Below are 24,312 nucleotides of genomic sequence, written 5' to 3'. Positions count from 1 at the left end.
TTTACCTGCGTTACAATGTTTCGCCAATGCACTTGGTCCATGGTAGAGGCTACCGGTCTAACGAGCGTCTTGTACATGGTGCACTTAGTTTAGCAGACCTCAGTCCTTATGAAGTCCGTAGTAGACACTACTTCCAGCTACAATATGGCTGCGGATTTCTTTGCTGCAGTTGTTGTCTAACGTTACCAATAATCCAAGGTATACAAATATGTCAACCACCTGGAACTTATCTCCGTCGATCACAACGCTACTGCCCATTTGAGCCGTCTCACGCTCGGTTCCCCTTGCTAGCAAATACTTGGTCTTCAACGTATTTACCTTCAATCCAACATTTTGTGCTTCGCCTTTCAGCTTGGTGTACTGTTAAGAAACCGCCTGGAACGTCCTTGCGACAAGGTTTATATGAACTGGCTGGATTCATCGAAGATCGTGTGTTAAAGGCCGAACGTTTCATAACACCTTCAAGCGCAAAGTTGAACAGGAGGCAGGAAAGATCGTCGCCTCGTCGAAGCCCCTTGCGTGTTCCAAACTGCACATCCATCGTAGCCTTAATCAGTCTTGTTAGTTTCGCAGAAGAGCCATTTTAGTACCTAACTTCTCAGGGCTCTACACGGTCGGCTTTAAAATCGATGAACAGGTTGTGCGTGGGGATTTGGTATTCACGACACTTTCGGAGGATCTGCCGCAGCGTAAGGATTTGTTCCGTTTTTGATCGCCTATCCACAAAACCGGCTGGATAACTTTCCACAAACCATTGTGCTAGCGGCGAGAAACGGCGAAAGATGATCTGGGAGAGCAGTTTGTAAGCTGCATTGAGAATCGTGATCTCCTCCTCCGGTAGCTTTTCTGTATCAGCTGATGCAGACAGGAAGCCAACTTATCCGGGCCTTGCGTTATAAGCTCCGCTGCGATGCCATCCTTTCCTGCTGATTTGTTGTTCTTAAGCTGCTTGATAGCATCCTTAACTTCACTTATCGTGGGGGCGGTATGTCTCCCTCATTCTCTGTGCTGACAAAGTTGTTCCTCCTACCGTATTGCTTCTTTGGCCCTGCGCCATTCAACTGTTCATTGTTCATTACTGCTTCCACCTATCGATCACCTAACGTTCATCCGTCAAGATCTCTCCATCTTTATCCAGACACATTTCAGCTTGCGGCACAAAGCCTGCGCGGAATGCGTATAGTTTCTTTTAGAATTTCTTGAGAATGATACAGCTGCTTCATTTTCTAACTCTCCAGCTCTTCCAGACGGTGCTTTTTGTCCAAGAAAAAATTAGTCTGCTGTCTTCGTTTTTGCGCACTTCGTTCCCCTCGTCTAGACTCGTTTGACATTGCTCATTGAACCAGTCGTTACGTCGATTCCTCTCGACGAAACCAACAGAACCTTCCGCTGCGTTGTTAATAGTATTCAAAGTACTCCAGCAGTCCTCCAGAGGGACGGTAAGCTCTTTTCATTCGACAACGCTGCCTCAAGGCTTTGCGCGTACTCAGTAGTGACTTCGGGGAGTTTAAGTCACTCCGTGGCGGGCGACGATATCGGATGTTGTTAACAACCGAAAGTCTTTGGCGTATTTTGACCATTAGAAGATAGTGGTGAGAATCGATGCTTGCGCCACGATAGGTTCAGACGTCAATAATATCCGAAAAGTGCCTTCCGTCAAACAAAACGTGATCGATTTGTGTTTCAGTCTGCTGTGGTGATCTCCAGGTGTACCACTATGCGCAGCTATGCTTGTAGGTACTACGTATAGCCATGTACTTGGAGGGCGGCGAAGTCAATGAGTCGAAGGCCGTTTTCATTCTTGAGCCTGTGTGGACTGAACTTTCCAATAACCGGTCTGACTTCCTCCTCCTGGCCAACCTAGGCGTTGAGATCTTCGATAACGATTTTGATGTTTGGTCAGCTATCCTATGTACGCTCCAGCTGCGCGTTAAAGGCGTCCCTATCGTCGTCGTTACTTCCTAGGTGAGGGCTGTGCACGTTGATGATGCGAACATTTAATAAACGAACTCTGTCACTCAACTTGCACATTCTGTTGTCAATTGGCCACCACTCAATCACGCGCTTCTGCTTTTTGCCCATCACAACGAAAGCTGTGCCCAGTTCGTGTATATTACCACATCTCTAGTAGATGGTGTAGCCATCTTTGTACATACCGATACCGATACTCCCTTCCAGTATACCTCCTGCAGCGCTACAATATCGAACTTGCGGACCTTCAATGAGCCGGAAAGAATGCGGGTACTTCCCAAGAAAATTAAGAGACTTGCAGCTCCATGATTCGATTTTCCAACCGTAAGTCGACTTTGGTCTACACCGATTGTTCCGTATTAACATTATTTGCTTCCTGTACTGAATGTTTTTACGGCTGGCTTGTACCAACCCCTAGTCTCGCCGGAGTACCATCGTGACACCACTGTTTAGAGTCCAATGCTCTCACCAGGACGTTGAACAGCCGTCTATAACATGGAGAACAGACGCTGTTTTGAGTCGCACCATCTTGTTGAACAGGTGGTCGGGATGAAGCATTTCCTTTACTGCCGAAATATGGTTAACATGCCAATGATTGTATCACACCTTCTCATTTAGCATGTTTCAGCTGACAGTCTATTGTGATCGTATGACTCGTGGAGGTGTGAGAGAGGGACTTGTGAGGACCTGGTTGTCAACTCACCATTTGAATTCCAACTCAGGTGATTTCCAGTTGGCTTTGTGGATGTCCTTGGGGAAGGAGAAAGTACTTCTGACTACCATACCGCGAGAAGCTGCAAAGCTCACACATTGTTGGCCAGTATCTTTTGATGCGGCAGGCTGTTCGGCCCGATCACAGATATGTACATTTTATCCCGTCCTTACCTTACCTTACCATTCAGACGAGAGCCGTGGTGGCTCGTACTGTATCAAGAATTTGTCGCCATGTTGCTCGGTTTTGGGCTGTGTTTCGCCAGTTCCTGCGCCCCTCTATTTCTGGTGCCGGTAGGGTTGCTGAAGAGAAGTGATTTCACAGGGTTGCCGTCCGGCATCCTTACGAAATGACCGGCCCACCGCAACCTATCAACTTTCGCCAGGTGTGCAATGGGATTCTCTCCAAGCAGCGCGTTGCAGTTCGTGGTTCATGCGCCGTCGCCATTCTCCGTCGTCCGTCTGTACTCCACCCTAGATAGTCCGTAGCACCTTCCGTTCAAAAACTCCAAGAGCGTTGAGGTCCTTCGCGAGAAGCGTTGTTGTCTCGATCCCGTAGAGGACTACCGGTCTTATCATGGTTTTGTACAGCGTCAACCTCGTGCGTCGTCGCACTCGATTCGATCGAAGTGTCTTCCGAAGTGAAAAGTAGGCACGATTTCCTGCCTGGATGCGTCTCTGGATCTCTTTGCTGGTGTTATTGTCAGCGGTCACCAGTGACCCCAAATACACAAACTCATCGACCACCTCAAGCTCATTACCGTCTACAGAGACTTGAGTTGGGAGGCTGATGTTGTTCTCGCTCGCATGTATTTTGTTTTCGACGCATTTATCCGCAGTCCGATCCGTCCAGCTTCGGCTTTCAGTCGGGCGTAAGTTTTTTCCGCCTTTGCAAAGTTACGTGATATGATGTCGAAGTCATCCGCGAAGCCCAGAAGCTGAACAGACCTTGTGAAAATTGTGCCCCTCGTGTCGATGTCCGTCCTCCGGATCACACCCTCAAGGGCGATGTGAAACAGCAAACAGGAAAGTCCATCACCTTGTCTCAACCCTCTGCGCGATTCAAAGGGACTCGAGAGTATCCCCGAAACACGCGCGTAGCATATCACTTGCGCCATGGTGGCTCTGATCAATCGAGTCAGTTTATCCGGAAATCCGTTGTCGTGCATGATCTGCCATAGCTGTTCTCGATCGACTGTATCATAGGCCGCCGTGAAGTCAATGAAGATGTGATGTGTGGGCACGTTGTACTCGCGACATTTCTGTAAGATCTGTCGGATTGAGAAGATCTGGTCCGTGGTGGCACGGGCTCCCATGAAACCCGCTTGGTACTGACCCACGACTGGTTAAAGGTGATAGGTGATAATTTGTAGGCGGCATTGATAAGCGAGATACCGCGGTAGTTGCGGCACTCCAGCTTGTCGCACTTCTTGTAGATGGGACAGGTGACTCCCTCCATCCACTCGTCTGGCAGTTTTTCCTCCTCCCAAATCCTGGAAATGACCCAGTGCAGCGCTCTAGCCAGCGCTTCTCTTCCATGTTGCAAGAGCTCGATCAGCAATCCGTCTTTGCCTGCGGCTTTATTGTTTTTCAGCTTCCCGATCTCACAAAGAACTTCGTGAATATCAGGGGCTGGTACTCGGTCATCCGCTGCTGGTGCTCCTAGGTCAGTTTCTGCTCCGCTTCTGTTTACTGTTTCGTCATTCAGGTGTCCATCAAAGTACTCCTTCCACCTGTCGACCACCTCGCTGGCATCCGTAAGAAGGTTCCCATCCGCGTCGTTGCACATGTCGGCTTGCGACACATAGCCTCTGCGAGACAGGTTTACCTTCTCATAGAATTTCCGCGTTTCACTGGCACGGTACAGCTGCTCCAGCGCCTCATGCTCACGATCCTCTTGCTGGCGCTTCTTTCGTCTGAGAGTCTTGGTCATGTCGTTCCGTGCCCGTTTGTAATTGGCCTTGTTCTCTCTCGTTGACCTGCCCAGGTATATCGCCCAGGTCCGGTTTTTCTCATTCACCGCTGCCTCGCACTACCCGTCATACCAGTCGTTCCTGCCACTCGGTGCTTCCACTCCTAGTGTCGCCGTTGCGGTCTCCACGATAGCTGTGCGAATGCTGCACCAGCCGTCTTCGAGAGGCAATGCACCCAGCCCCTCCGCCGTGGGTAGCACCGCTTCAAGCTGTTGCGCGTATTCCTCCGCAGCCTGGGAGTTCCGGAGCTGCTCAATGTTGAGCCGCGGGGTTCGGCAATGTCGCGCGTGGTATACGGTCGACAGTTTTGAGCGCAATGATACCGTACGTACGTTTGTAATGTCTGAGAAGAACCGGCCGTCGATGAGAACTTGGTCAATTTGATTTGCTATACGTTGGTCATGTGATCTCCAGGTGGTTTTATGGATGTCCTTACGGGGAAAGAAGGTACTTCGGATTGCCAGTCCTCGGGAAGCTGCGAAGTTGACGCATCTCTGGCCGTTGCCGTTCGTCACGGTGTGCAGGCTATGCGGGCCGATCACTGGCTTGTAGATTTCTTCCCTACCGATCTGCGCGTTCATGTCCCCGATGACAATCTTGATGTCTCTACGCGAGCAGCTATCGTAGAATTTCTCCAGCTGTGCATAGAACTCTTCTTTCTCTACATCGGGTCTTCCTTCGTGAGGGCAGTGCAAATTGAGGATAGTGTAGTTGTAGAACCGGCCTTTTATTCTCAACAAACACAACCTGTCGCTGATCGCCTGCCACTTGATCACACGACTCTGCATCCTGCCCAGCACTATAAAGCCGGTACCCAGCTCATTGGTTGTGCCGCAGCTCTGGTAGTACAGTGCCCTGTGGCCACAAATCCTCCGTACCTTCTCTCCTTTCCGGCAAAGCTCCTGGAGCGCAACGATGTCGAAGTGGCGGGGTTTTAGCTGATCCAGCAACCGTTCCACCTGAGCGTTTCTATCATCCAGTGACGATTTTAACGTCTCGTTGCGGACAACTATCCTTTCCTTGTCGTTGTCGGTCTTCTTTCGTGTGGGCAGAGCACGTTGAAGTCGCTATAGTTGTATGTATACTGGGGTCACTTTTTACGCGGTTGGTTGTACCGCATTCAAAAGATTAGATTAGAAATATTTATACTAAACTTATTAGATACCGCATACAAACAATCTTCCGAATCGAGTAGAAATAATCCGCGTTATTGTAAAAATATCACGTTCAAAAAAACGCATAAAAACAACCCGCGTAAAAAGCGACCCCAGTGTATGTATGATCCTGTCAGTTGTATTTATGTTTCAGCTGGCAGTCTATGAAAATAGTCTAACTCGTGGAGGCGTGATATAGAAACTTGTGAGGACTCATTTCACTCCTTTCACTCCTCCCATCTCATTAAGTCGACGTTCACGAAAAATGTACATATTACTAATAATTATAATATAATATGATATTAGACATCAAATTTCCACGAAATCATTAAAGAAATGAACAAAACAAGCTTTCCTGTTCTTATAGAATTGGTCAGCAATGGAAATATATTTTTACAGTGCTCCCATATTCATCTTATGACGTAAATCACTACTCCAATATTCATCCTATTCATGTTCTTCATTAGGGTAAACGGGTATAAAACACTAACAAAAGTTAAGTAGGCAGTGTTCCCAATTTTTTATGGACTTGACAAAATGTCAAGCAGGTAAACCAACATGATACACTAGTAGAATGTAGATGGAAACATGGGAAGTTACTAATCATTAAGAGAGGGGAAAAGCAACTTTCCATTTCACTAGCAACTAAAGCGTGAATGAGCAATTTACCGCTTGCTAGTGGCTGGATGATTATAGATCGCCAGCACTAGCGTCCACCAGACAATGAAAGCAAGCTTTACGAGAATGATTTTCCAATAATCCGGTACGGTACACCCAGTTACAATAAAAAACAACGACGACAAGAATAAATCACTCGATCGGATTTTCCCAATTTTCAATTCCCTTTATGCCTTCTACTCTCCCCGGGTGCATCCGTAGCTGTGAAACTACTTTTTGATGACGCCATACTGCTCCGGACCAGTCGATATGCGTCGTGTGTTGCATTACAATGTGATTGGAGGGTGGTGTTGATGATGATGATGATGCTATAAATATGATAATTGCAACACGAACGCTTCGCTCACGTCTTCAACGGCGGCGACTATCCCTCTGGTCGATTCCCGCGACTGACGGATTCTAATGGTTCTAAAGTTTGGATATGTAAGTTTCTATAAAAGAACAATAATGTTCTTCCCGACTAGTGATTCGTTACGGAACAGTCGCGTTGTCCAGTAGAGTGAGAAGCTCGCATTGTTTTCTACCGTCACACTACACCGCTGGTTGTATTAAAGTGAATGCAACGTTAGTTAACGACATTATTGATATCGTGGAGTGATAATCTTCGCACAACGCTATGGCGCTAGTGGTGAACATTATTCTGGTGAGTTGAGTTTTTTTTTTCTTCACCTATTGGTGAGTTGAGTTGATAGTGAAACATCCCATAATAGGAAATTTTAGTGGTTAACTGGGAAAATGCATTTCCTTTTGTCGTGATATCGGGATGTTAAAACAACAATAGTGTGTGCAGTAGTAAAAAGAACTTCGAAAAATCTTTCAATAACTTTGTCATCTACTATCTACCTGTGTAAAGGAAGTTGTATGGTAAGCCATCAACTGTTTTAGTTGATGTTTAAAGCTTAATTTTTTATTTGCTCTTGATTGAAACAAAGAAACGGTTACAAGTATGCTTACAATTAGAAATGCGTTGAATCACGAAATTTATGTTTATGTACTGAATGAAATTTGGATTTTAGAAATAATATTTAACATATTTGAAGATTGTTCCTCACTGAAAAGAGTCCAAATATTAAAAAAGGTGCAAACAAAAGTTTGCCGAATCGCTATTCAATCTCAAGTTCAAAGCCTAATGCTACGGTGGGAAGCAAATTTTGATATTAGAAATCGGGACGATCACCAGGAGTCGTTCTCAAATTATGAGGTCACATGTGTAATAATTGACTTATTACAGAATCAACATTTAACTGGTGATAACATTTGAAAATAGTTCGCACTAAGCAAAGCTTATAAAATAAAAATAACGAAACCGTCCATTCAAATTTTCTTACAACTACAGAGAGTCTTTTTATAGTAACATTACTTGTTTTACTCCCCACGACGTCGTGGGTGTACCCTCTTCAACAACTATCAATAACTCACGATAAATTACTTAAGTTTTTTTTGATTCATGCAATTATGTTGTTATAACTTCACGGACATGTGATATTAGCTAACGGTAATAGCCATCCTCTACATTTCCAAGTTATAATTGTGTCCCTTAAAACCGTGTCCCTCAAATTGTTATTTTTCCATTGACCGCTCAACAATATGTTCGGGTTACATCTTTCGGAGCAACAATAATGCCAGCAAATGAGCTTTTTGAATATTAATTCCCATTACATACACACATGCGTGAACCTGCATGTGGCCACACGTAGGGTATGAAGGGACATTTAATTCAACAGATTGTGTTTGTGTGGTGATATAAATTATAGCTGTCTGATTGACGGGCGTCACGTTGAATTCCTGCTGCTAGGAAGAGTATACACTTTGATCTTTGTTCCACGCTAATGAGTTGATGGTGAGTTTCACCAAGTGCACTCCGGACAAATTACTTTAGTTGCAGTGCAGCAACCGATCCCAGTGCCACTACCTGAGGTGAAATATACTGTAAATTATGCTGCTGCTTTGGGAAAATTGATTTCACTAATGTATTTATCATCTGATGAATTTTGATTATGTGAAGCAAATTTCACGTTGAGATGGCAGAGTTGAATTTGATATTGTCGCTTTCAAGTTTCCTCTGTCTGCAACCTATTGAGAGATTGCTCATAACCAGTTGCACGAAGAGGACTTCGCTTGGGTGGTTATTTTGTGTGGGATGAACTGCATCAGAGGTTATCCTTCAGTATCGTATAATGCAGTAGGTGCGATAACGGAAAGTAATCAGCTGATCAATCTTTTAAATAATATGATCATGTTTGATATAATGAATAATATGAAACAAGCTGAACTGTATAGTAAGCGGACTCTGTTTCAATCAACACAAAATTATGATTCAGCCTTTTTATCTCTTGGACAAATTTATATCGGACCACAAGAAGAATTTTAATAATGTCTCTACACCCATCAACGGTCGGAACTCGTATTATGAAATCATCCACCGCATAAGTCGCGAAATTCTCTCCCAATTTGTCAATTAGTATTCATTCACCAGGGCAGAATTGAATGGAGTACATCTCACGTACGCAGCTTAAATTCTCAGTGGTTCGTTAAAAAAAATGTTGACTCATAGCTATTAGGTATTATAAACGTTAACCCATCGCCTGAATGGGTGTAAGCAAGTTAACCGATGGTAATCCGCCGGCATTAATCTTTAGTGCACTAATTCTCATAGGTGTGCAAATGATATACTTTTATTTTTTGGGCTACGGAAGTTCGATAGAAATGGATGAGACGTTGAAGGACGTAGTGTTGAGGCCGTATAAAAGCTTAAAACTATAAATAAACTACTTATACTCGCGGTACTATGCTGGTCTAACAAACCAGTCGTCATAGGTTCGTGTCTCGGCTCGGGAGAGACTATTAGTGTCAATAGGATCGTAGCGCTAGCCCCGCAATTGTCCTGTACACTTAACAGTTGGCTGCGAAGTCTGTGTATAATAAACAGAAGGTCGTGTTCCGAATCGGAATGTAGCACCAAGGCTTTGCTTGCTTAAATCAAACGATCGATGATAGATATTTTACTAAAGTTTATACAATTTTTCAAAGCAATGTGAAAACTTTGATAATTAACATTGTTATAGAAAGGCAGCTCCACCAACTTTCTGATGATATAAATTGTCGTTCTTCCTAATTTTGGTAAGGTTTGTTTCATTTAGAATTTGGGCGCATACAATTTACAATTTCGCCATTAAGAAATAACGTACAAAATGCGTAAAAATATGTTTTTGCAGAGTTTTCATTGAACTTTATGGAAAAAACACAAGAAAAATTATGTTTTGATTAATTATCGAACTTTTCGTCGAATCAATTTCTGCACAGTGGCACCATCAACGGAATCGGCCATTTTTTCCACCACTTTACCATATCAGATAATGTTTTGATTGATTTGCTACAATTTTCCAATTTACGCTTGACTGTTGCCCAATATCTTTCGATGAGACGAAACTGTGGGCAGTTTAATTAATCCTTTTTTCTATAACATTAACATTATTCTGCTCGTACCATTTCAAAACATCCCGGGAGTAGTGGCAGCTAGCTAGATCGGGCCAGAACTTCATGGGGCCTTCGTGTGACTGGATGAACGACTATCTCCTGAAGACTCCTTGTGAACTTGTCAATTCATGGTTGCTTAAGTGATGAAAACTTTTGTCTTCTTTCCACAACTACAGATGGCTTGCCAAATCATCAACTAAGGGGCGAATTTATCCGCGAAAGCGAATTTGAACCTACCTGGAGCATTCCCCTTACGGTTAGCAAGGTAAAATTTCCGAGACGGGATTTGTCCAATGTCAATTTCGACCGTCCATCAAAATACAGCCGTTGTACTCTGTCAAGACTTGCTCGTATAACTTTCTTGCTCGGGTTTTGGCAACTAGGTTCTGTTTCAGCGTCCTGTTGGGTTGATTGCTGGCATAAAACGAACGTAATCCTGCTCGCATACAGTTTCGACGAACTGTCCTATGTGCTGTATTTCACCTTTTTGCCAAATCACGGAGGGAGACCCCAGGATTATTCCGGATCGCCTTGATGACTTTCGCTCGTAATTTTCGGTCCAATGTTCCACTTTTACGTATGGTTTGCTTAGCGCGATACACTGTTACAGTGTCCCGATAACGTTTGAGCACGGTATTCACAGTCGATTTCGGTAGTTTGAGAGCCCTGGCGATCATTCCTTGTGATGGCAATTTTGGTTACGGATTGCTTTCAAACAAGTTTATTTTTTCTCTAGGTCAACGTTTCGAAGGTATATTTCCTCGTCATTAGGGCAACTACAGTTTACAGTGTACATATAGCAATAATTAGTTACATAAATTATTTCAGTATTTAAACACTTACAAACAATCACAACAGGTTTTCGTCAAGTGGTGGTAGATAAATTTTGTTACAAATATATACTGAACTACACTGTGGATGTACAAATAGCTGTAGATGTACAAATAGCAAAAAGTTGTTAGTTTAAAATTTGAAAATTTGAATCAACGGATGAGCCCCAAAACTTACACAGAATCCTACAACACACGGAGAGATGTTTCGAGCTATCCATATGGAACCATGGTTGTCCGCAAAGATCGCCACCGGTTTACTCATCTCAGCACCAATATCATGTAGAAGACGGACTAGCCAAATCGCTTCAGCCACACCAGCGCCCAATGCCGTGCTTCTTACTTAACCACGAGGCTGTGTTACCGTAAACCTGTGACAAAAGGTTCCTTAGATACACTGTGTCCGCCGCCCAATCAGCATCAGCGAATCCAACTAAAAGTCCCACAAGTCCCAAGGAAATACCGCAGTTCGTCATCTTGAAGCTTTTTTCTTCACTTCTTCTACCGTCTCGAAGTGTTCTCCCATGATCAAAAGGTCATCCAGGTATGTAACCAGGTGGACATCATCGTTCTCCCTCTCGTCGGTCTGGGTACATAATAGGTACGATCTCTTGAACCCAAGTTTCGACAGAAATTGTATCAGCTTATCTTTCGTACATTTGGAAGCTGCTCGAGACCATGCACGTAACAAGCAAATTGTATCAGGATCCGCTTCGATACCTCTAGGTACAGCTATGAATAGTATCTCGTTAAGTTCATCATGCAGAAAGCCCGTCTTTACATCCATCCGGTGTATGACTAGTGTTCTTCTCACGGCGACTGTGTAACCGGTTGGTTCCGAAAGTATTGCACGTAGCTCCACCACATAGCTCATTTGCCCCAGTGTACCGTTCTCTCCAACCTGGGCACCAGCGAAAGAGCTTTACTAAACTGAAGTACACTCAGAGAGAAACGTCAGAATCACATCCATGCACTCTTATCTGTACTGGTAATAATTTGTGAACGGACTCCAAAACATCGTCGATGTACGTATTCGGTTGTTCGCAGATGATGTTATAAGAAAAGGGTTGCCAAGAAAAAGGAAGCAAAAGAAACGTCAGAGCTCGGCCAAAGTCGGAGATTCTAGTCTCCAAGCCAGAGTTAGGGGCTTATGAGGCTCGACTTGGGCACGAGTCCGGTCTCTTGATCTTCAACCACCACAAGGAATAGAAGTGCGCGCGTGTGTTAAGTGGACTCGGAAAAGGACTGAGATAGCCATAGCACATGCGAGGGATAGGTATAGCAGTTAGAGGTTAGAAGTTAAAGTGAGAAAGTAAAGTTAGAAGAAGAAGTAAAAAGTCATTTCTGAAGCAATAGAGAGGAGAATTTCGTAGGCATAGTGTCGAAAGACGGAGAGATTGAAGCCATCGGGAAAAAGGTCCACTGGGGGCCTTTTTTTCATAGCTCTCAACAAATACCCGGAGGGGTTGGTCTGGCCAGGACAGGTTCAACGTTCAAGTCGACGCAGCACGCGGTTTTTGAGAGGTCTGGTGAGGCAAATTTGCCTTTTTGGGCTATTGGTAGCCAGACCACAACTACACCACCGGCGGCAAGTTACACCACCCAACAATTTTCGGAAGCGGTTTCCACCAGGTAGGAAGGCGTTGGTTTTGTCCAGGGGCCAGCACGCCTGCGTTGGCGATCGTAGCCAACAGGGCAATCAAGCCGTGTCATCAGCATCCATCGGCGGCAGTAATCATCATCCCCATCAGACGGCAACAGCGGCCCCGGTGTATAGAGATACCGGGTTGATTAAGTCGGCACGAACGAGACGACCAGCAGCAAATATAAGTATAAGCGGAACCGGACACCAACATCGGCAGGAGTAAAGCGCAAGTACCACCCCCCCATTTTGTTTAATTGTTACATGTTTGTCCAGATTAGAGAAAATTAACTTTGTATTAGGATAGGAACTGATTGCTTTTATATATACCAAAACTATCCATTGCGTGTGTTTAGCCATAATCTTGATCCACGGTAACCGAGCTCAGAAAGGAGCTTTCAGTCCTCGCCTTTTGGTCGTCCGAACGGAGATTGAGACTAGTGCAGTCTTTGAGCCATTTCCCCTATTGCGACGTTGTTAACTCTAGAGTGGCACACCTTCGCTATAAACATCGTCTGCTTACATCGAACATAACTCCCACGCGGTAGGTACAATTAAGAGTGTATGGGTGAGAGCGAACGTGAACGCGAAGAGCGAACAGACAGCATAAAACGACCCTGTGGTAAATTCTCTGAGCTAGCTAGGAGCTACAACTGCTACGCTAGAGAGGTTTGAATCGTCGTCAGCTTGGCTACTAGTGCATAAATTTCATGATAATGGAGACCAGGATAATCATGAGGAGCTTCATCATCGGATTCATTAATAGAAATTTCAGGTGGCATCTTATCATCAGCATAGTTCGGTGCCTTCCCCTCTAGAATATGAAAGATGGGGATCCAACTTCAATTTGCTCATCGTATAAGACGTCTCGTGCAATGACAATTTTGCTCGCCAATTTGTCTCAAAACCGGTATCCATTCGGTGCGTAGCAAATCATTACCATCTCCCGGCTCTTGTAGTCTAATTTCTTTCTCTGCCAATTGGGGATCCATGTCATACCACCTTAACTTTGCATCTTTTCAAAGTTTAGTTTACGCTCTCCTACTTTTCTCCAGGGGTTACGTTTCAAGCCAAAGCCATCGTAGGGCAACCGTTCAGGAGGTACAATCACAGACAAACAGACGTACCACTGCATACAAAATTCTAAGAAAATTGTGGTTCCGACTAACTTGTGCTACTGGACATATTCCGCAAAAAGTACGCTTTCAGTTTTTCTGCTGTTTTTGGCAGCTCGGTGTTCGAATACTGAGTCAACTGAGTTCGAAGGAAAAGGCACATTAGCGCCACCAATTGACCGTTATTTTGATCCACGAAAATAAATCTCGTAGTACGTCTGTTTGTCTGTGGTACAATGCCACCAGAGCCCTTTCCGACCACGACAGCTTGGAAATCTTTGAATCAAGTAGAATTCTGGAGTACTTTGTGATAAGGTCGTATGTCTAAACGTAAACAAAACGAGTGAGAGATGATTAGTGCTTGTGAAGTACAAGGGATATAACTCTCACTCGTTTTGTTTACGTTTAGACATACGACCTTATCACAAAGTAGTCGAGAATTGGTCTTAGCTTTTCAACCAGCGTCTCATTGTTGTGTGGCGTGTGAACTTAAATTTCTCGAACCCTGTAGTAGTTGCATTGTTTATTCGAAAAATATTCGTGACCTTGGTCCACGGTGAGATTTTTATCTGCCTCTGAGATATAGCTTTTGCTTCATAGTCTTTGAAACATTGCAACACCTTCTATGTATTTGCGCTTGCGATTACAGCGAAAGGCGAACGATACAAAATAACATGATCCATCCCATGTCGGTGATCCAAATGAATAGTTTCCAACGGCGGTACGTATCATCTTTAACACTATCAAACGGCTCCCGGCACTGATTTGTCATAGCAAAATCCAATCGAATCTAGCTTCTACTTAAATTCAGTCGCCATTCCGGCTTTTGTAAGGATCTTTGGGTGCTTGTTGACTGTATGAACCACACGGCGATGCCACAACGAACTTATCTCGGCTTCGTTTATCTTTGCTTACCCAAAGGAAATGAAATCCAAATTTGGCAATAACATTACACCTATCAGTTCACCGCACGGTCTTGGCCACCGCGAGCAAACTTTCCGTATGCTAGACACTACTATGTTATATCTGAGACACTACATAATTCTTGGCCATATGTATAATGAAAGGATCTTTAGCTTCAGCTTCTCATCGGCTGCCGTATTGGCACTTGTTTCCGGTTTCTTCAAACGACAGTTTTTCTGTATGTGCCCGGCCTTGTCACAGCAATGGCACTTGCCGGTAAACTTCTCCTGCTGCTTCTTCCTACCTCCGTCGAAAACCGCATCTTTGTGGTCTGCCTTTCTTCTCTCTCTGGCCAGAAGTCGCTGCCTTACCATCCTTCTCCGCTAGACTCCCGAGTGCCGTCACCAGGGAAATCAATGCTGTCGCGTAAGGTTAAGAATAATTATAATTGAGCTGTCTTGAGATTTCAGACACGATCATAAAGTGCAACGAAATAAGCTTACATAGGGACTCCTTCCTGATTCCGTAATCGCGTCAACTGCTTCCTACGCAACGTTTGGCTTGAAACGGATATTTTTGCAAAGGTTTCTTCTCAAGCTCTCCACATTTCACCTGTCGTTTACTTCTACCGAAAAACTTCAGAGATTTCATCCTCTACGAATTCAATGACAATTGACTTGGCCTATCTGTCGGTTTGATTCCACTTGGTGAGAGCATCGCATGCCGCCGCCGAAGCTAGTTCTGTCAGTACATATGGATCTTAAACTGCTCGAAATTTGGACCCGTTTGCTGCGAAATGCATTCCTTTGAATTCTGACAAAACGAACTAAGACAAACGTTCACGTCTTCTCCACGAGCACTTACCCACTTGCCAAATTTGGATGTCGTTTTTTCTGGAAAGTCATTATCAGAGCGTAGCCGAGATAAGTAAGTTGTGGCATCTCCGTATGTAAGTGAACAAGCACTGAATAACTTTACAAAACACGAGATGACAACTGGTCCTGTAAAAAAGCTGGATTTGATTGGATTGTGCTATAACAAAACAGTGCCGGGAGCCATTTGATGTTGTTAAAGAACGTTTCAGACGCCCGTTGGAAACTATTCACTCGGATCACCGACATGGGATCGATCATGTTATTTTGTATCGTCCACGACTGCACGCACTTCGCTGTAATCTATATCATCAAGTACAAATACATAGAAGGTGTTCCAATATTTCAAGAACTATGAAAGTTTCACCGTGACTCAAGGCCGCGAATATTTTTCAAATAAACAATGCAACTACTACAGGATTCGGGGAATTCAAGGCAGTGCCTACTTCTTCAAAAATCAGTAAAATCAGTTTTCACCTAAAACTCAAATTACCATTCATCCGTCGCTAGTTATATGGGACAGAGTAAGGCTATGCAAATTATCGATGTTTCCGAAATTGGAAAAAAAGTCTCGAAATTCTTTATGAAATAATTACAATTTATAGAATTTAGGTTTATTTTTAAGTTCATCTATTAAAAATAAAAAATTTAGAGATATTTAGAGTAGGGCTGATAAAAGCTATTTGACTACCGTAATTCTCTGGAAATCACAGCCGATTACTCCGATGAAATAATTTACGCGCATCGTTAACGATCACGAAATAAAATATTCTGAAAATCCATCCAAATGTCACACACCGTTTCTTTGGTACAGCGTAAAAATGCCGTTATCAACGTGATGCATGCTGTCGTTATCATAATGAAGCGCTAAAATTATTTTACAGTTCACATAATGAAACTCTAAGAATTCTAAATTTTCAGAAAATTCTGAACTGTGATTATCAAAAGAATACACTTTCACTGCGCCTGACGGATGATTTGGCTTTCATTTTCTTACGAATGCCGAAAAAACGAAGGAAGAGAGAATAAACATTGCATGAAAGCGAAATATTTCCTCATGATGGCAGAAAAAACACGGGAATAATATCGCTACTCTTCACTTTTATGCAGAAACGCTGAAATGTTTCAGTCCTGATTGAAAGTTTACTTCAGTGAAAAATTTTCGAAAATTAAGAAAAATATTGTTAACTCCAGATTTCCCAAAGTTTCATAAAGACTAAAACTTTGAAGGTACTCCGGACCTAGTCTAGTGTTATAAAAAGCTGAAGAAAAAGTTAAAAAAACATGAGCTGTTACTGTTTACCTACTAAAATATGTGCACAATTTCGATAAGTTTAGTTATTCAGTCTATGATCTTTAGATTTTAGTTTAGTATTTAGAATTCGGGAAACTCGAGATTCCATGAAACTTCGCACACCCTTAGAACAGGATGTCACCTTCCGTTCGATAACTAGATCTTTAGAATTTTTTACTGAAGTTACTATTGGATTCTATTTTGTTCCAGTAAGCTATCACAAACAATCTGAAAAGCCTGCATCAAATCAAAATTATTTGTTTGCAGTTTGTTTTTTCTCCAGTTGGTTCCCAGTTGTTTGGAAAACTTGGGAAACTGGGAAAATGTTAAAACAATTTCAGTTCAAAGAGCTATGAAATTTATTGTTTTAATTCGACAAACCATAGCGTGTTTTTTTTAGAAACCGTGCAAAACAATCAAGCGAAAAAAATAGCATTTAAGACGTTAACGAAAAGGTATAATTGGCGATTTCCTCTAAAAACAAGGGCTTTGTCACTTTGAAAATCCGTATAAATTTTATGTGATAAGTGTTTTCAAACCGTTTAAAAATAAGTACCATGTTGAGAAACCTTCTAAGAAATCATATAACAAATGTAGAAGATGTATTCTAATCATGGTAATAAACATAATGGTGTCGCCATGTAACAGCATCGATTGTGATAAAATACGTATATAGTAAGTACTATAATTTTTTCAATAAAGGCTCAGTTATACACACGGCGTAATGACACCTTCTCCATACAAAATAAAAGGCGTGATCGCCGTTAGAACTTGTGATTTAACTTTATATGATTTATACACGAGCACCACTAACACTCATAAAAGAATATACACGTCTCAAATCAAAACAACATCATGCCATGTCAAACAAGTGTGTAAATTAAAAATCAAAACAATACTGTTGAACAAGTTTATTTCTTTTCTCATTATCTCGCGTCATGCTTCAGCATCGCTTTTATGATGATAAATTAACATCCAATGGTGCTTTTTTGTTGGAATTGAATTGGAAATTTGATGCATTTTTCAAACTGACAAAACAATTTTTCATAGTTTGATGACTTTACAATCAAAACGTTGTAGTGTCATAGTAGAATGTGGCATCACGTAGTTTCGTGCTAGTCAGTGTTAACTGTTTACACCTTGTCTGTCAGTTGCACATAATAGTAACGGTAATGAAATTTTCGCCTAACCGTAGGCAACCTCTAGCAGGATCATCGAATGGTAACGATGGGAGGTGAATCAAACAAAATACCAATCGAAAATGACCACTGCTGAAACATTGAAAGCAATTAATCAAGATTTGAACTAACATTGAAAAAATGAATATTGTAAATCAAATTAAACTTTTGTACAGAAATGCTAAATTTATTAGCAAAGCATATTTCAAAACCACGATAAATCAACTGACTTCTTTTGAAAAACCTTTGCAAAGAAATAAAAGTTAAACACAAACCTCGCTGAAGGTTTTTTTTTCTTGATGGAAATACACTATTCAGAAAAACGTCAAACACTAGGTATATGATCTTTACTATTAATTTGTTAATTTTGGATATTGAAATATTTAGTTGCTTGAGTAAAAGCTATGGGATAAACAAGAAAACATAATTGAGATTTCTTGCCGTTAATTTTCTAGCAAATGAAAAACAATTATTGCTATAAAATAAATTTTGGCAAAATTTAAAAGTTTTTGAGAAGTTAGTATAGTTTTAATAATAACTCCAATGATATTTTTACTTTCTTACAGGTGGTCTGCATCCTCAGGTTCGCATCCGGAACGCCACACCTGTTGAAAAAACTAATCCTCACTTCCGAAGGAGATGGTGGTCATGGCGGAGGGGGTAGCTTTTCTCTCGGAGGTGGTGGCTTCGGATTGAGTTTCGGTGGAAGTCTAGGTGTAGGTCACGGTGGCAGTAGCGGCGGTAGTGGAGGAGGAGGAGGAGGATATTCTGGCTCAAATGGTTATTCTGGGCCAGCTTTCGTGGGTGGTAGTTCCGGTCAACCACACGGTTCTGGAGGTGGAAGTGGCTCCGCTGGTGCGTCAGCTGGTGCTTCAGCTGGTGCCTCAGCTGGTGCCTTCAGTGGATCCAGTGGAGGCGTGTTTACTGGTACCGGCGGTCACGGTGGAGATTTTGGAGGAAACTCCGAAGGCGGTTACTCACCTTCGTATGGTCATGGTCAGGGTGGATATGCACCGTCAACAGTTTTGAACGCACCAAACTCGGGTGGTTCCACGGCAACACATTCCGGTGGTTCTTCAAATAGTTTTGCAAGTGCAAGTGCAAGTAGTTTTGCTAGTGCAAGCTCTGGTGCACAGGGTGGAAGCGGCGGTCATGTAGGACATTCGGCTCCAGCAGAAGGTTCTAATGGATACGGAGGACATGCCGGTGGTCATGGTGGATCAGTTGGTTTCACTGGTTCTAATGGCGGTGGACACTTTGGGCATGGCGGAAGCAACAGTAATGGCTTTGTAGCAAATGGTGGTGCCAGTTACGGAGGTGGTCATGGAGGTGGTCACGGAGGTGGTTTCACCAAAGAGATTACCATAACCAAACATGTTGATCGGCCAGTTCATTCGAATCCAGTGGTGGTGGAAAAGCCGGTTCCAGTTCCTGTTGACAGACCGTACCCAGTTTATATTGAAAAGCAAGTTCCAGTTACGGTTGTAAAAGAAGTTCCTGTCGATAGACCGGTTGCTGTTCCGGTAGCTGTAGGCAACGGTGGTGGCTCGAGCGGCGGATCTTACGGCGGAAGCTATGCTTCTGCGTATGCTGGTGCAAGTAGTTACGCTTCCAGCGGAAGTTCCGGGGGATTCAACAGTGGTGGTTCTGGTGGATTCAACGGCGGATTCAACGGTGCAGGACAAGGGGGATACGGTGGAGGTGGATATGGTGGTGGACATGGTGGTGGTGGTGGCGGCGGTGGATTACGCAAAACAATAACTATCGAGAAAACGTTTAATAAACATCACAAACATCATCACCATCACGGTTGGTGATTTGAATTGTCATTACTAAATCAAAACTTTAGAATATATAATTTCAACTTACAATTAATTTGTTACATGACTGTAAATATACTACAATTGTTTTCCAACCCAGTGCGCCCATGTTGAAGTTAATCTAATTTATCTACTCCCAGTTCGGTAATCCACAGAATAGACATTTTTTTATCCGGCACTTGGAACAATACCGCTGAACCTTGATTGTCTGAAGCCCTGTGTGGTGATAATGAAAAGCTTTGCAGCATCAATTGCCATGCAAATGCGATCGCACTGGCTCATTAGCATTTTTTTCGGTTAAGCAACAGTCTGTATCATTTTGCCAATTTAAAATTTCACACTTCTAACTGAATGCTGTTGACTAATCTAACCCCACCAGTCTGAAGCATCGGGGGTAATTGTATAAGGTGACCACCGAAGCACCGGACAGCTTCTTCTAACCTAGCGGCAACTGTTGTTGTCCTACATATTTGCGTTAGACTTCTTCATTACATAACGACTATATTGCTCACATTTTTATGACTTGCCAGATAAATAATAACACTTCGAGCAGAGTGATACTTGCATTCGGTGGATAAATACACTTCTAGGCTTCTGAGGAGACCGACGGTGGTGGTGGCGACATAGGAATGTGAGGAAGAGACGAAATATCGCCGTGAACCGAAATAACGAGGAACGCGACATCCACACGGCAGAGGTCTGGTCAAGCCACCGAATGGGGTCTATCAGTAATGTTGCGATTGAGTAGAATCGGTAGATTTGAGAAAAGGTTATTGGCAAGAAAACATACCTCCTCCTGAGTATGATTCAACATGTCAAATGTAAACATTGCTGTAAAGTAATGGTCGTGAAGCTTTAGCTGCGCACATATTTGTGGGTATAAATACGTGCAGCACAAGTAGATAAGGTCAGTAATTAACGAGTACCAGCATTTCATACATCGGTGCATTTTCTTCTCAAAAGTTATCTCCTTAATGAAATAACATATATTAATTTCCAATAGCTTTCGATTAATTGACAAAAGTATGAAATATCACCGGGGCACAACAATGGCATGAAATATGCTTTATTTCATGTTCAATATGTCATCGATTTCTTTAAACCAAATATTTGTTTGAAATTCTTGAAACATTTTGGGAGAAGGCTTCCACTTTCGTATCGAAATTTAATTCTTTTTTGTCAAATGGTAAATTCTTTTACGAAATTATGATCAGTTAGATCAAATGTCAGTTGTTTGGTTAAAAGGAAGAAAACTCATTTAAGTCTTTGATAAAACGGTGAGGGCTAAGAACACCAAATTTCACAGGAATGGTTGAATAGCTATTATGTTTCTTTTTTTCCGGTTTGAGCTTTTGAAGTGCACCTAATATTATGCTCAAGTAATTCCGCAACTCAATTCCTGCATTGGGAAAAGATGATCGCAAATTGTTTTTCAATAAAAAAAAAACAAACTGAAATGTTTCGACTGGCTCATTCAGCAAATTGTGACTCTCATTGGCAAATGATACATGGTGAATGAGGTCGTTAGCCCTTTCTGAACCAAGATTAAAATTACCTGCTTGTTGTAGGTCTCTGCAGTCTGCTCGGTTTGCCAATGAAATCTTCAGTTGATTTATTATCGGACAGTATGCATCTGATTTGAATTTTTCCTTGTTCGGTTTCCGTTTGAGTAGATTGATCTGGCTCATCTAGTCGAACATTCTTCCACCTTGATCTTGCAGTTCGATAATTTTGAGATCCGGTCGTTTTTATTCAAGCAGCCTCGTGTTCACCGACTTTATCACGTTTGGCTTCAACGCAGTCAAACTTAAAATTGAGTTGGCGACAGGGTTCAATGACGAAGACGGTTTTTGTGGGGCTGGTTTATTTAATGAAATGTTTTTTAAATATGGTGTCAGCAGAATTGTGCGTAGATGGCAGTTTCATGAAGACACATTTTGATTAATTTCCCAAAAAACTTCGTATCCTGAGTTGACTACTATGAAGAAAAGCGTAACTTTAATATCTGAATATCCATAGAGTAATGCTAACAGTTTACTTTCGCTCAGAAAATAGGTTCTTGGTCAGGAAATTGAACCGACTTGTTAAGCTCGTGAAAAAGTTTAACAGGCTCTGAAGGAAGTTTAAAAAACACCCATTGGCGTAACTTGGGAAAACCTTAGGGGGGGTCTTATTTTTAATGCAAAAACGGTATAGCAAGTTGTTTTTTACTTTTTCTATTTATCGTGGAATCCGATTTCGCACTGCAGCAGTAGCTGGAGGAAGTCGACAAAAAATTACCGAATATCTGCTCTTCTGTTCTCTCTCTTTTTCATTGCTGGGAAATATTTGATTAGTGGTGACATGAACTGAACAATGAAGGCAGAGGAAGAAACAGAAAGGTAGGGCAAAAATGAGTTGAAGTAGATTCACAACTATTTTGGTGTGGTCGATGAAACAAATTATTATTATCTAGAAACTAGTTGACCCGTAGTAGCTAGCCACTTTAAAAATGCAAGTTGGACTATTACTTAAACTCAATACAAATACTGGTAGTTATTCTAAAATGATGATGCTTAATCGAAAATTCTAGTCTGGAATCAAGATTCAACTATGACAATTCGACAATTCGATGCAGATGATCAATGCTAATTTGAAACTCAAATGTTAACCTTAACTGTGAGAAATATCATTCTTTCAGTGTTTTATGAAAATGCTTGGATTGATCGTTTATTTGAAGACGAATGAATATATTGCCTCCCATACGGTACCACTACACACAACCTTTTTTTCCATTATTTGACCATTTTCGAAAAAAAATTCTAATGATTTATTAATTTTCGTTTAAGCTGTATAATTTAAATAAGAGTTCAATTTTTAAATTCTATGATGTTACATTTCAAGTAAAACTTACAAAACAAACAAAAACAAATGTGATTGATAAAAACATAACAATTTGCAAAATAGTTGCCCACGATACTAAACTACTTCAGAAATTATTCACTCGTGCAAAAGTTTGCCTCCGTGCTTTATAATAGTCATGGCAAAGCCTAGAATAACTGGGTACTGATGTCTCCTAATCATTATTGGGCAGTTCAAATCACTCTGTGATACTCCGGTATAACCTCACACATTATCAATTTCGCGCATGAAACGCCTGATTTTTCAGAACAGTCGTTTATGTCGCGGCTCTTTTTAATGGCCTTTTATTTTAAAATCGCTTTTTTAGAATGTCTGAGGATCGTTTGTTTTACATTTTTTTTATGTTCAGCTCAGAGCGTAGGTGAAAATAACACTGCTGTTTATTTTTTTTAAGTATATAGCAGAAATGATTGGAAACCTTTAGCAAATTAAGTTTTCTACGCGAATTTCGGAATTTAAGCGGTTTTTACCTCGATTTTGGAATTTGTCTTGTTCTTTTTTTCAATCAAATCAAATGCTTGGTATTTGTAGTATAATACCTATGTTGGATTTTAGAAAAATCGAAAACTATATGGCGATATTTCGAACATCTATAGACCGTTCCGATAATTATAAATACACTTACGATCAACCGTCATTTCAAATAACGTGCAGTATTCAACCAAACGTTGGCTGCGTCCTGTTGTTTACATCCAAAAGAAACAAATGCAGTCATTTTTTCTAACATTTAGTGCGAAATTTTAAAATTCGTGGCCTTTCTCCCGAGCAAAATAAGCGAATTGTGCACAAATGGGGCACCGTGAGTAATCTTTCTATAAGAAAATTAGCCAGAGAAGAAGGTATAAGTGTCGGAGCAGTTCAAACCGCATTGCGGAAGTATTGTGAAGAGTGCACATTTACTGATGCCCCAAGACGTGGTAGAAAACCCGGGCCTGTTGATCCCACAATGGACAAAAAGGTTAAGGAATACTACAAGCGGCATCCTTCAGTATCAGTACGAGATGTGGCGAGTAAGCTTGGAACCTCGGCGAGTAACGTTATGCGTGCCAAGGGAAGAATGGGTCTGCAGACCCGTCGGGAGCAGAAGCAGCCAAAACGAAATCCAAAACAAGCTGAATCTGTGAAACCGAGAGCTCAGAAGCTTTATGACAAACTTCTGACCAAAAAATGGGGTGTGTTATCATGGATGACGAAACCTACATAAAACTGGACTATAAGACTCTGCCAGGACCGCAATTTTATACATCACCGAAGGGAAAGGATGTCCCTGGACCAGTGAAAGCCATTTACACCGAAAAATTCGGCAAGAAGGTAATGGTTTGGCAGGCCATTTGTGAATGTGGTAAAATATCTCGTCCATTTATTACGAATGACACAATGAATGGTAAAATTTACGTGAAAGAGTGTTTGCAGAAAAGGTTGTTACCCATGGTTAAGCAGCATAACAATCCACCAATCTTTTGGCCCGATCTTGCTTCCTGCCATTACTCTAAGGATGCACTAGGGTGGTATAAAACAAATAATGTCACATGTGTCCCAAAGGAGATGAATCCTCCAAACTGCCCTGAAATTCGTCCTATTGAAACATTTTGGGCTTTGACCAAGGCAAAGCTGAGAAAATATGTCAAACCAGCGGACAATGTTGAAAAATTTAAAAAACATTGGCTTAAAGTGATAAAAATGGTAGAAGAACACACTGTGCATAAGCTTATGAGTAGTGTTAAGAGAAAAGTTAGAGAACTCGCGTGTCCTACGAAAAATAATCCCAACTTGAATTGAAACTGGAAAGAAAA

At 42.0% G+C, this 24,312-nt stretch overlaps 1 protein-coding gene and 1 long non-coding RNA gene across 2 annotated transcripts; one reads left to right on the top strand and one right to left on the bottom strand.

The window, feature by feature from the left end:
• The first annotated feature begins 6,937 nt into the window (after positions 1-6,937).
• On the top strand, positions 6,938-19,720 carry LOC129731650 (keratin, type I cytoskeletal 9-like). Its single transcript, XM_055691812.1, has 2 exons — positions 6,938-7,130; positions 18,365-19,720. The coding sequence occupies exons 1-2, from the start codon at positions 7,104-7,106 to the stop codon at positions 19,613-19,615; spliced, it is 1,278 nt and encodes a 425-aa protein (XP_055547787.1). The 5' UTR covers positions 6,938-7,103; the 3' UTR covers positions 19,616-19,720.
• On the bottom strand, positions 14,071-15,691 carry LOC129731651 (uncharacterized). Its single transcript, XR_008729054.1, has 3 exons — positions 15,319-15,691; positions 14,958-15,243; positions 14,071-14,873 (listed from the first exon to the last, which is right to left on the bottom strand). It is a non-coding gene; the product is annotated as an uncharacterized LOC129731651 (long non-coding RNA).
• Positions 19,721-24,312: the final 4,592 nt, after the last annotated feature.

The sequence above is a fragment of the Wyeomyia smithii genome, chromosome 3 (assembly GCF_029784165.1).
Source record: "Wyeomyia smithii strain HCP4-BCI-WySm-NY-G18 chromosome 3, ASM2978416v1, whole genome shotgun sequence".
In the NCBI taxonomy this organism is placed as follows: domain Eukaryota; kingdom Metazoa; phylum Arthropoda; class Insecta; order Diptera; family Culicidae; genus Wyeomyia; species Wyeomyia smithii.
This window is presented reverse-complemented; position numbering and strand designations above follow the sequence as displayed.

Coding starts and splice junctions, on each gene's coding strand:
- LOC129731650 (XM_055691812.1), top strand. CDS start 7,104: ATGGCGCTAGTGGTGAACATTATTCTG. Junction 7,131..18,364: donor TAGTGGTGAACATTATTCTG/GTGAGTTGAGTT, acceptor ACTTTCTTACAG/GTGGTCTGCATCCTCAGGTT.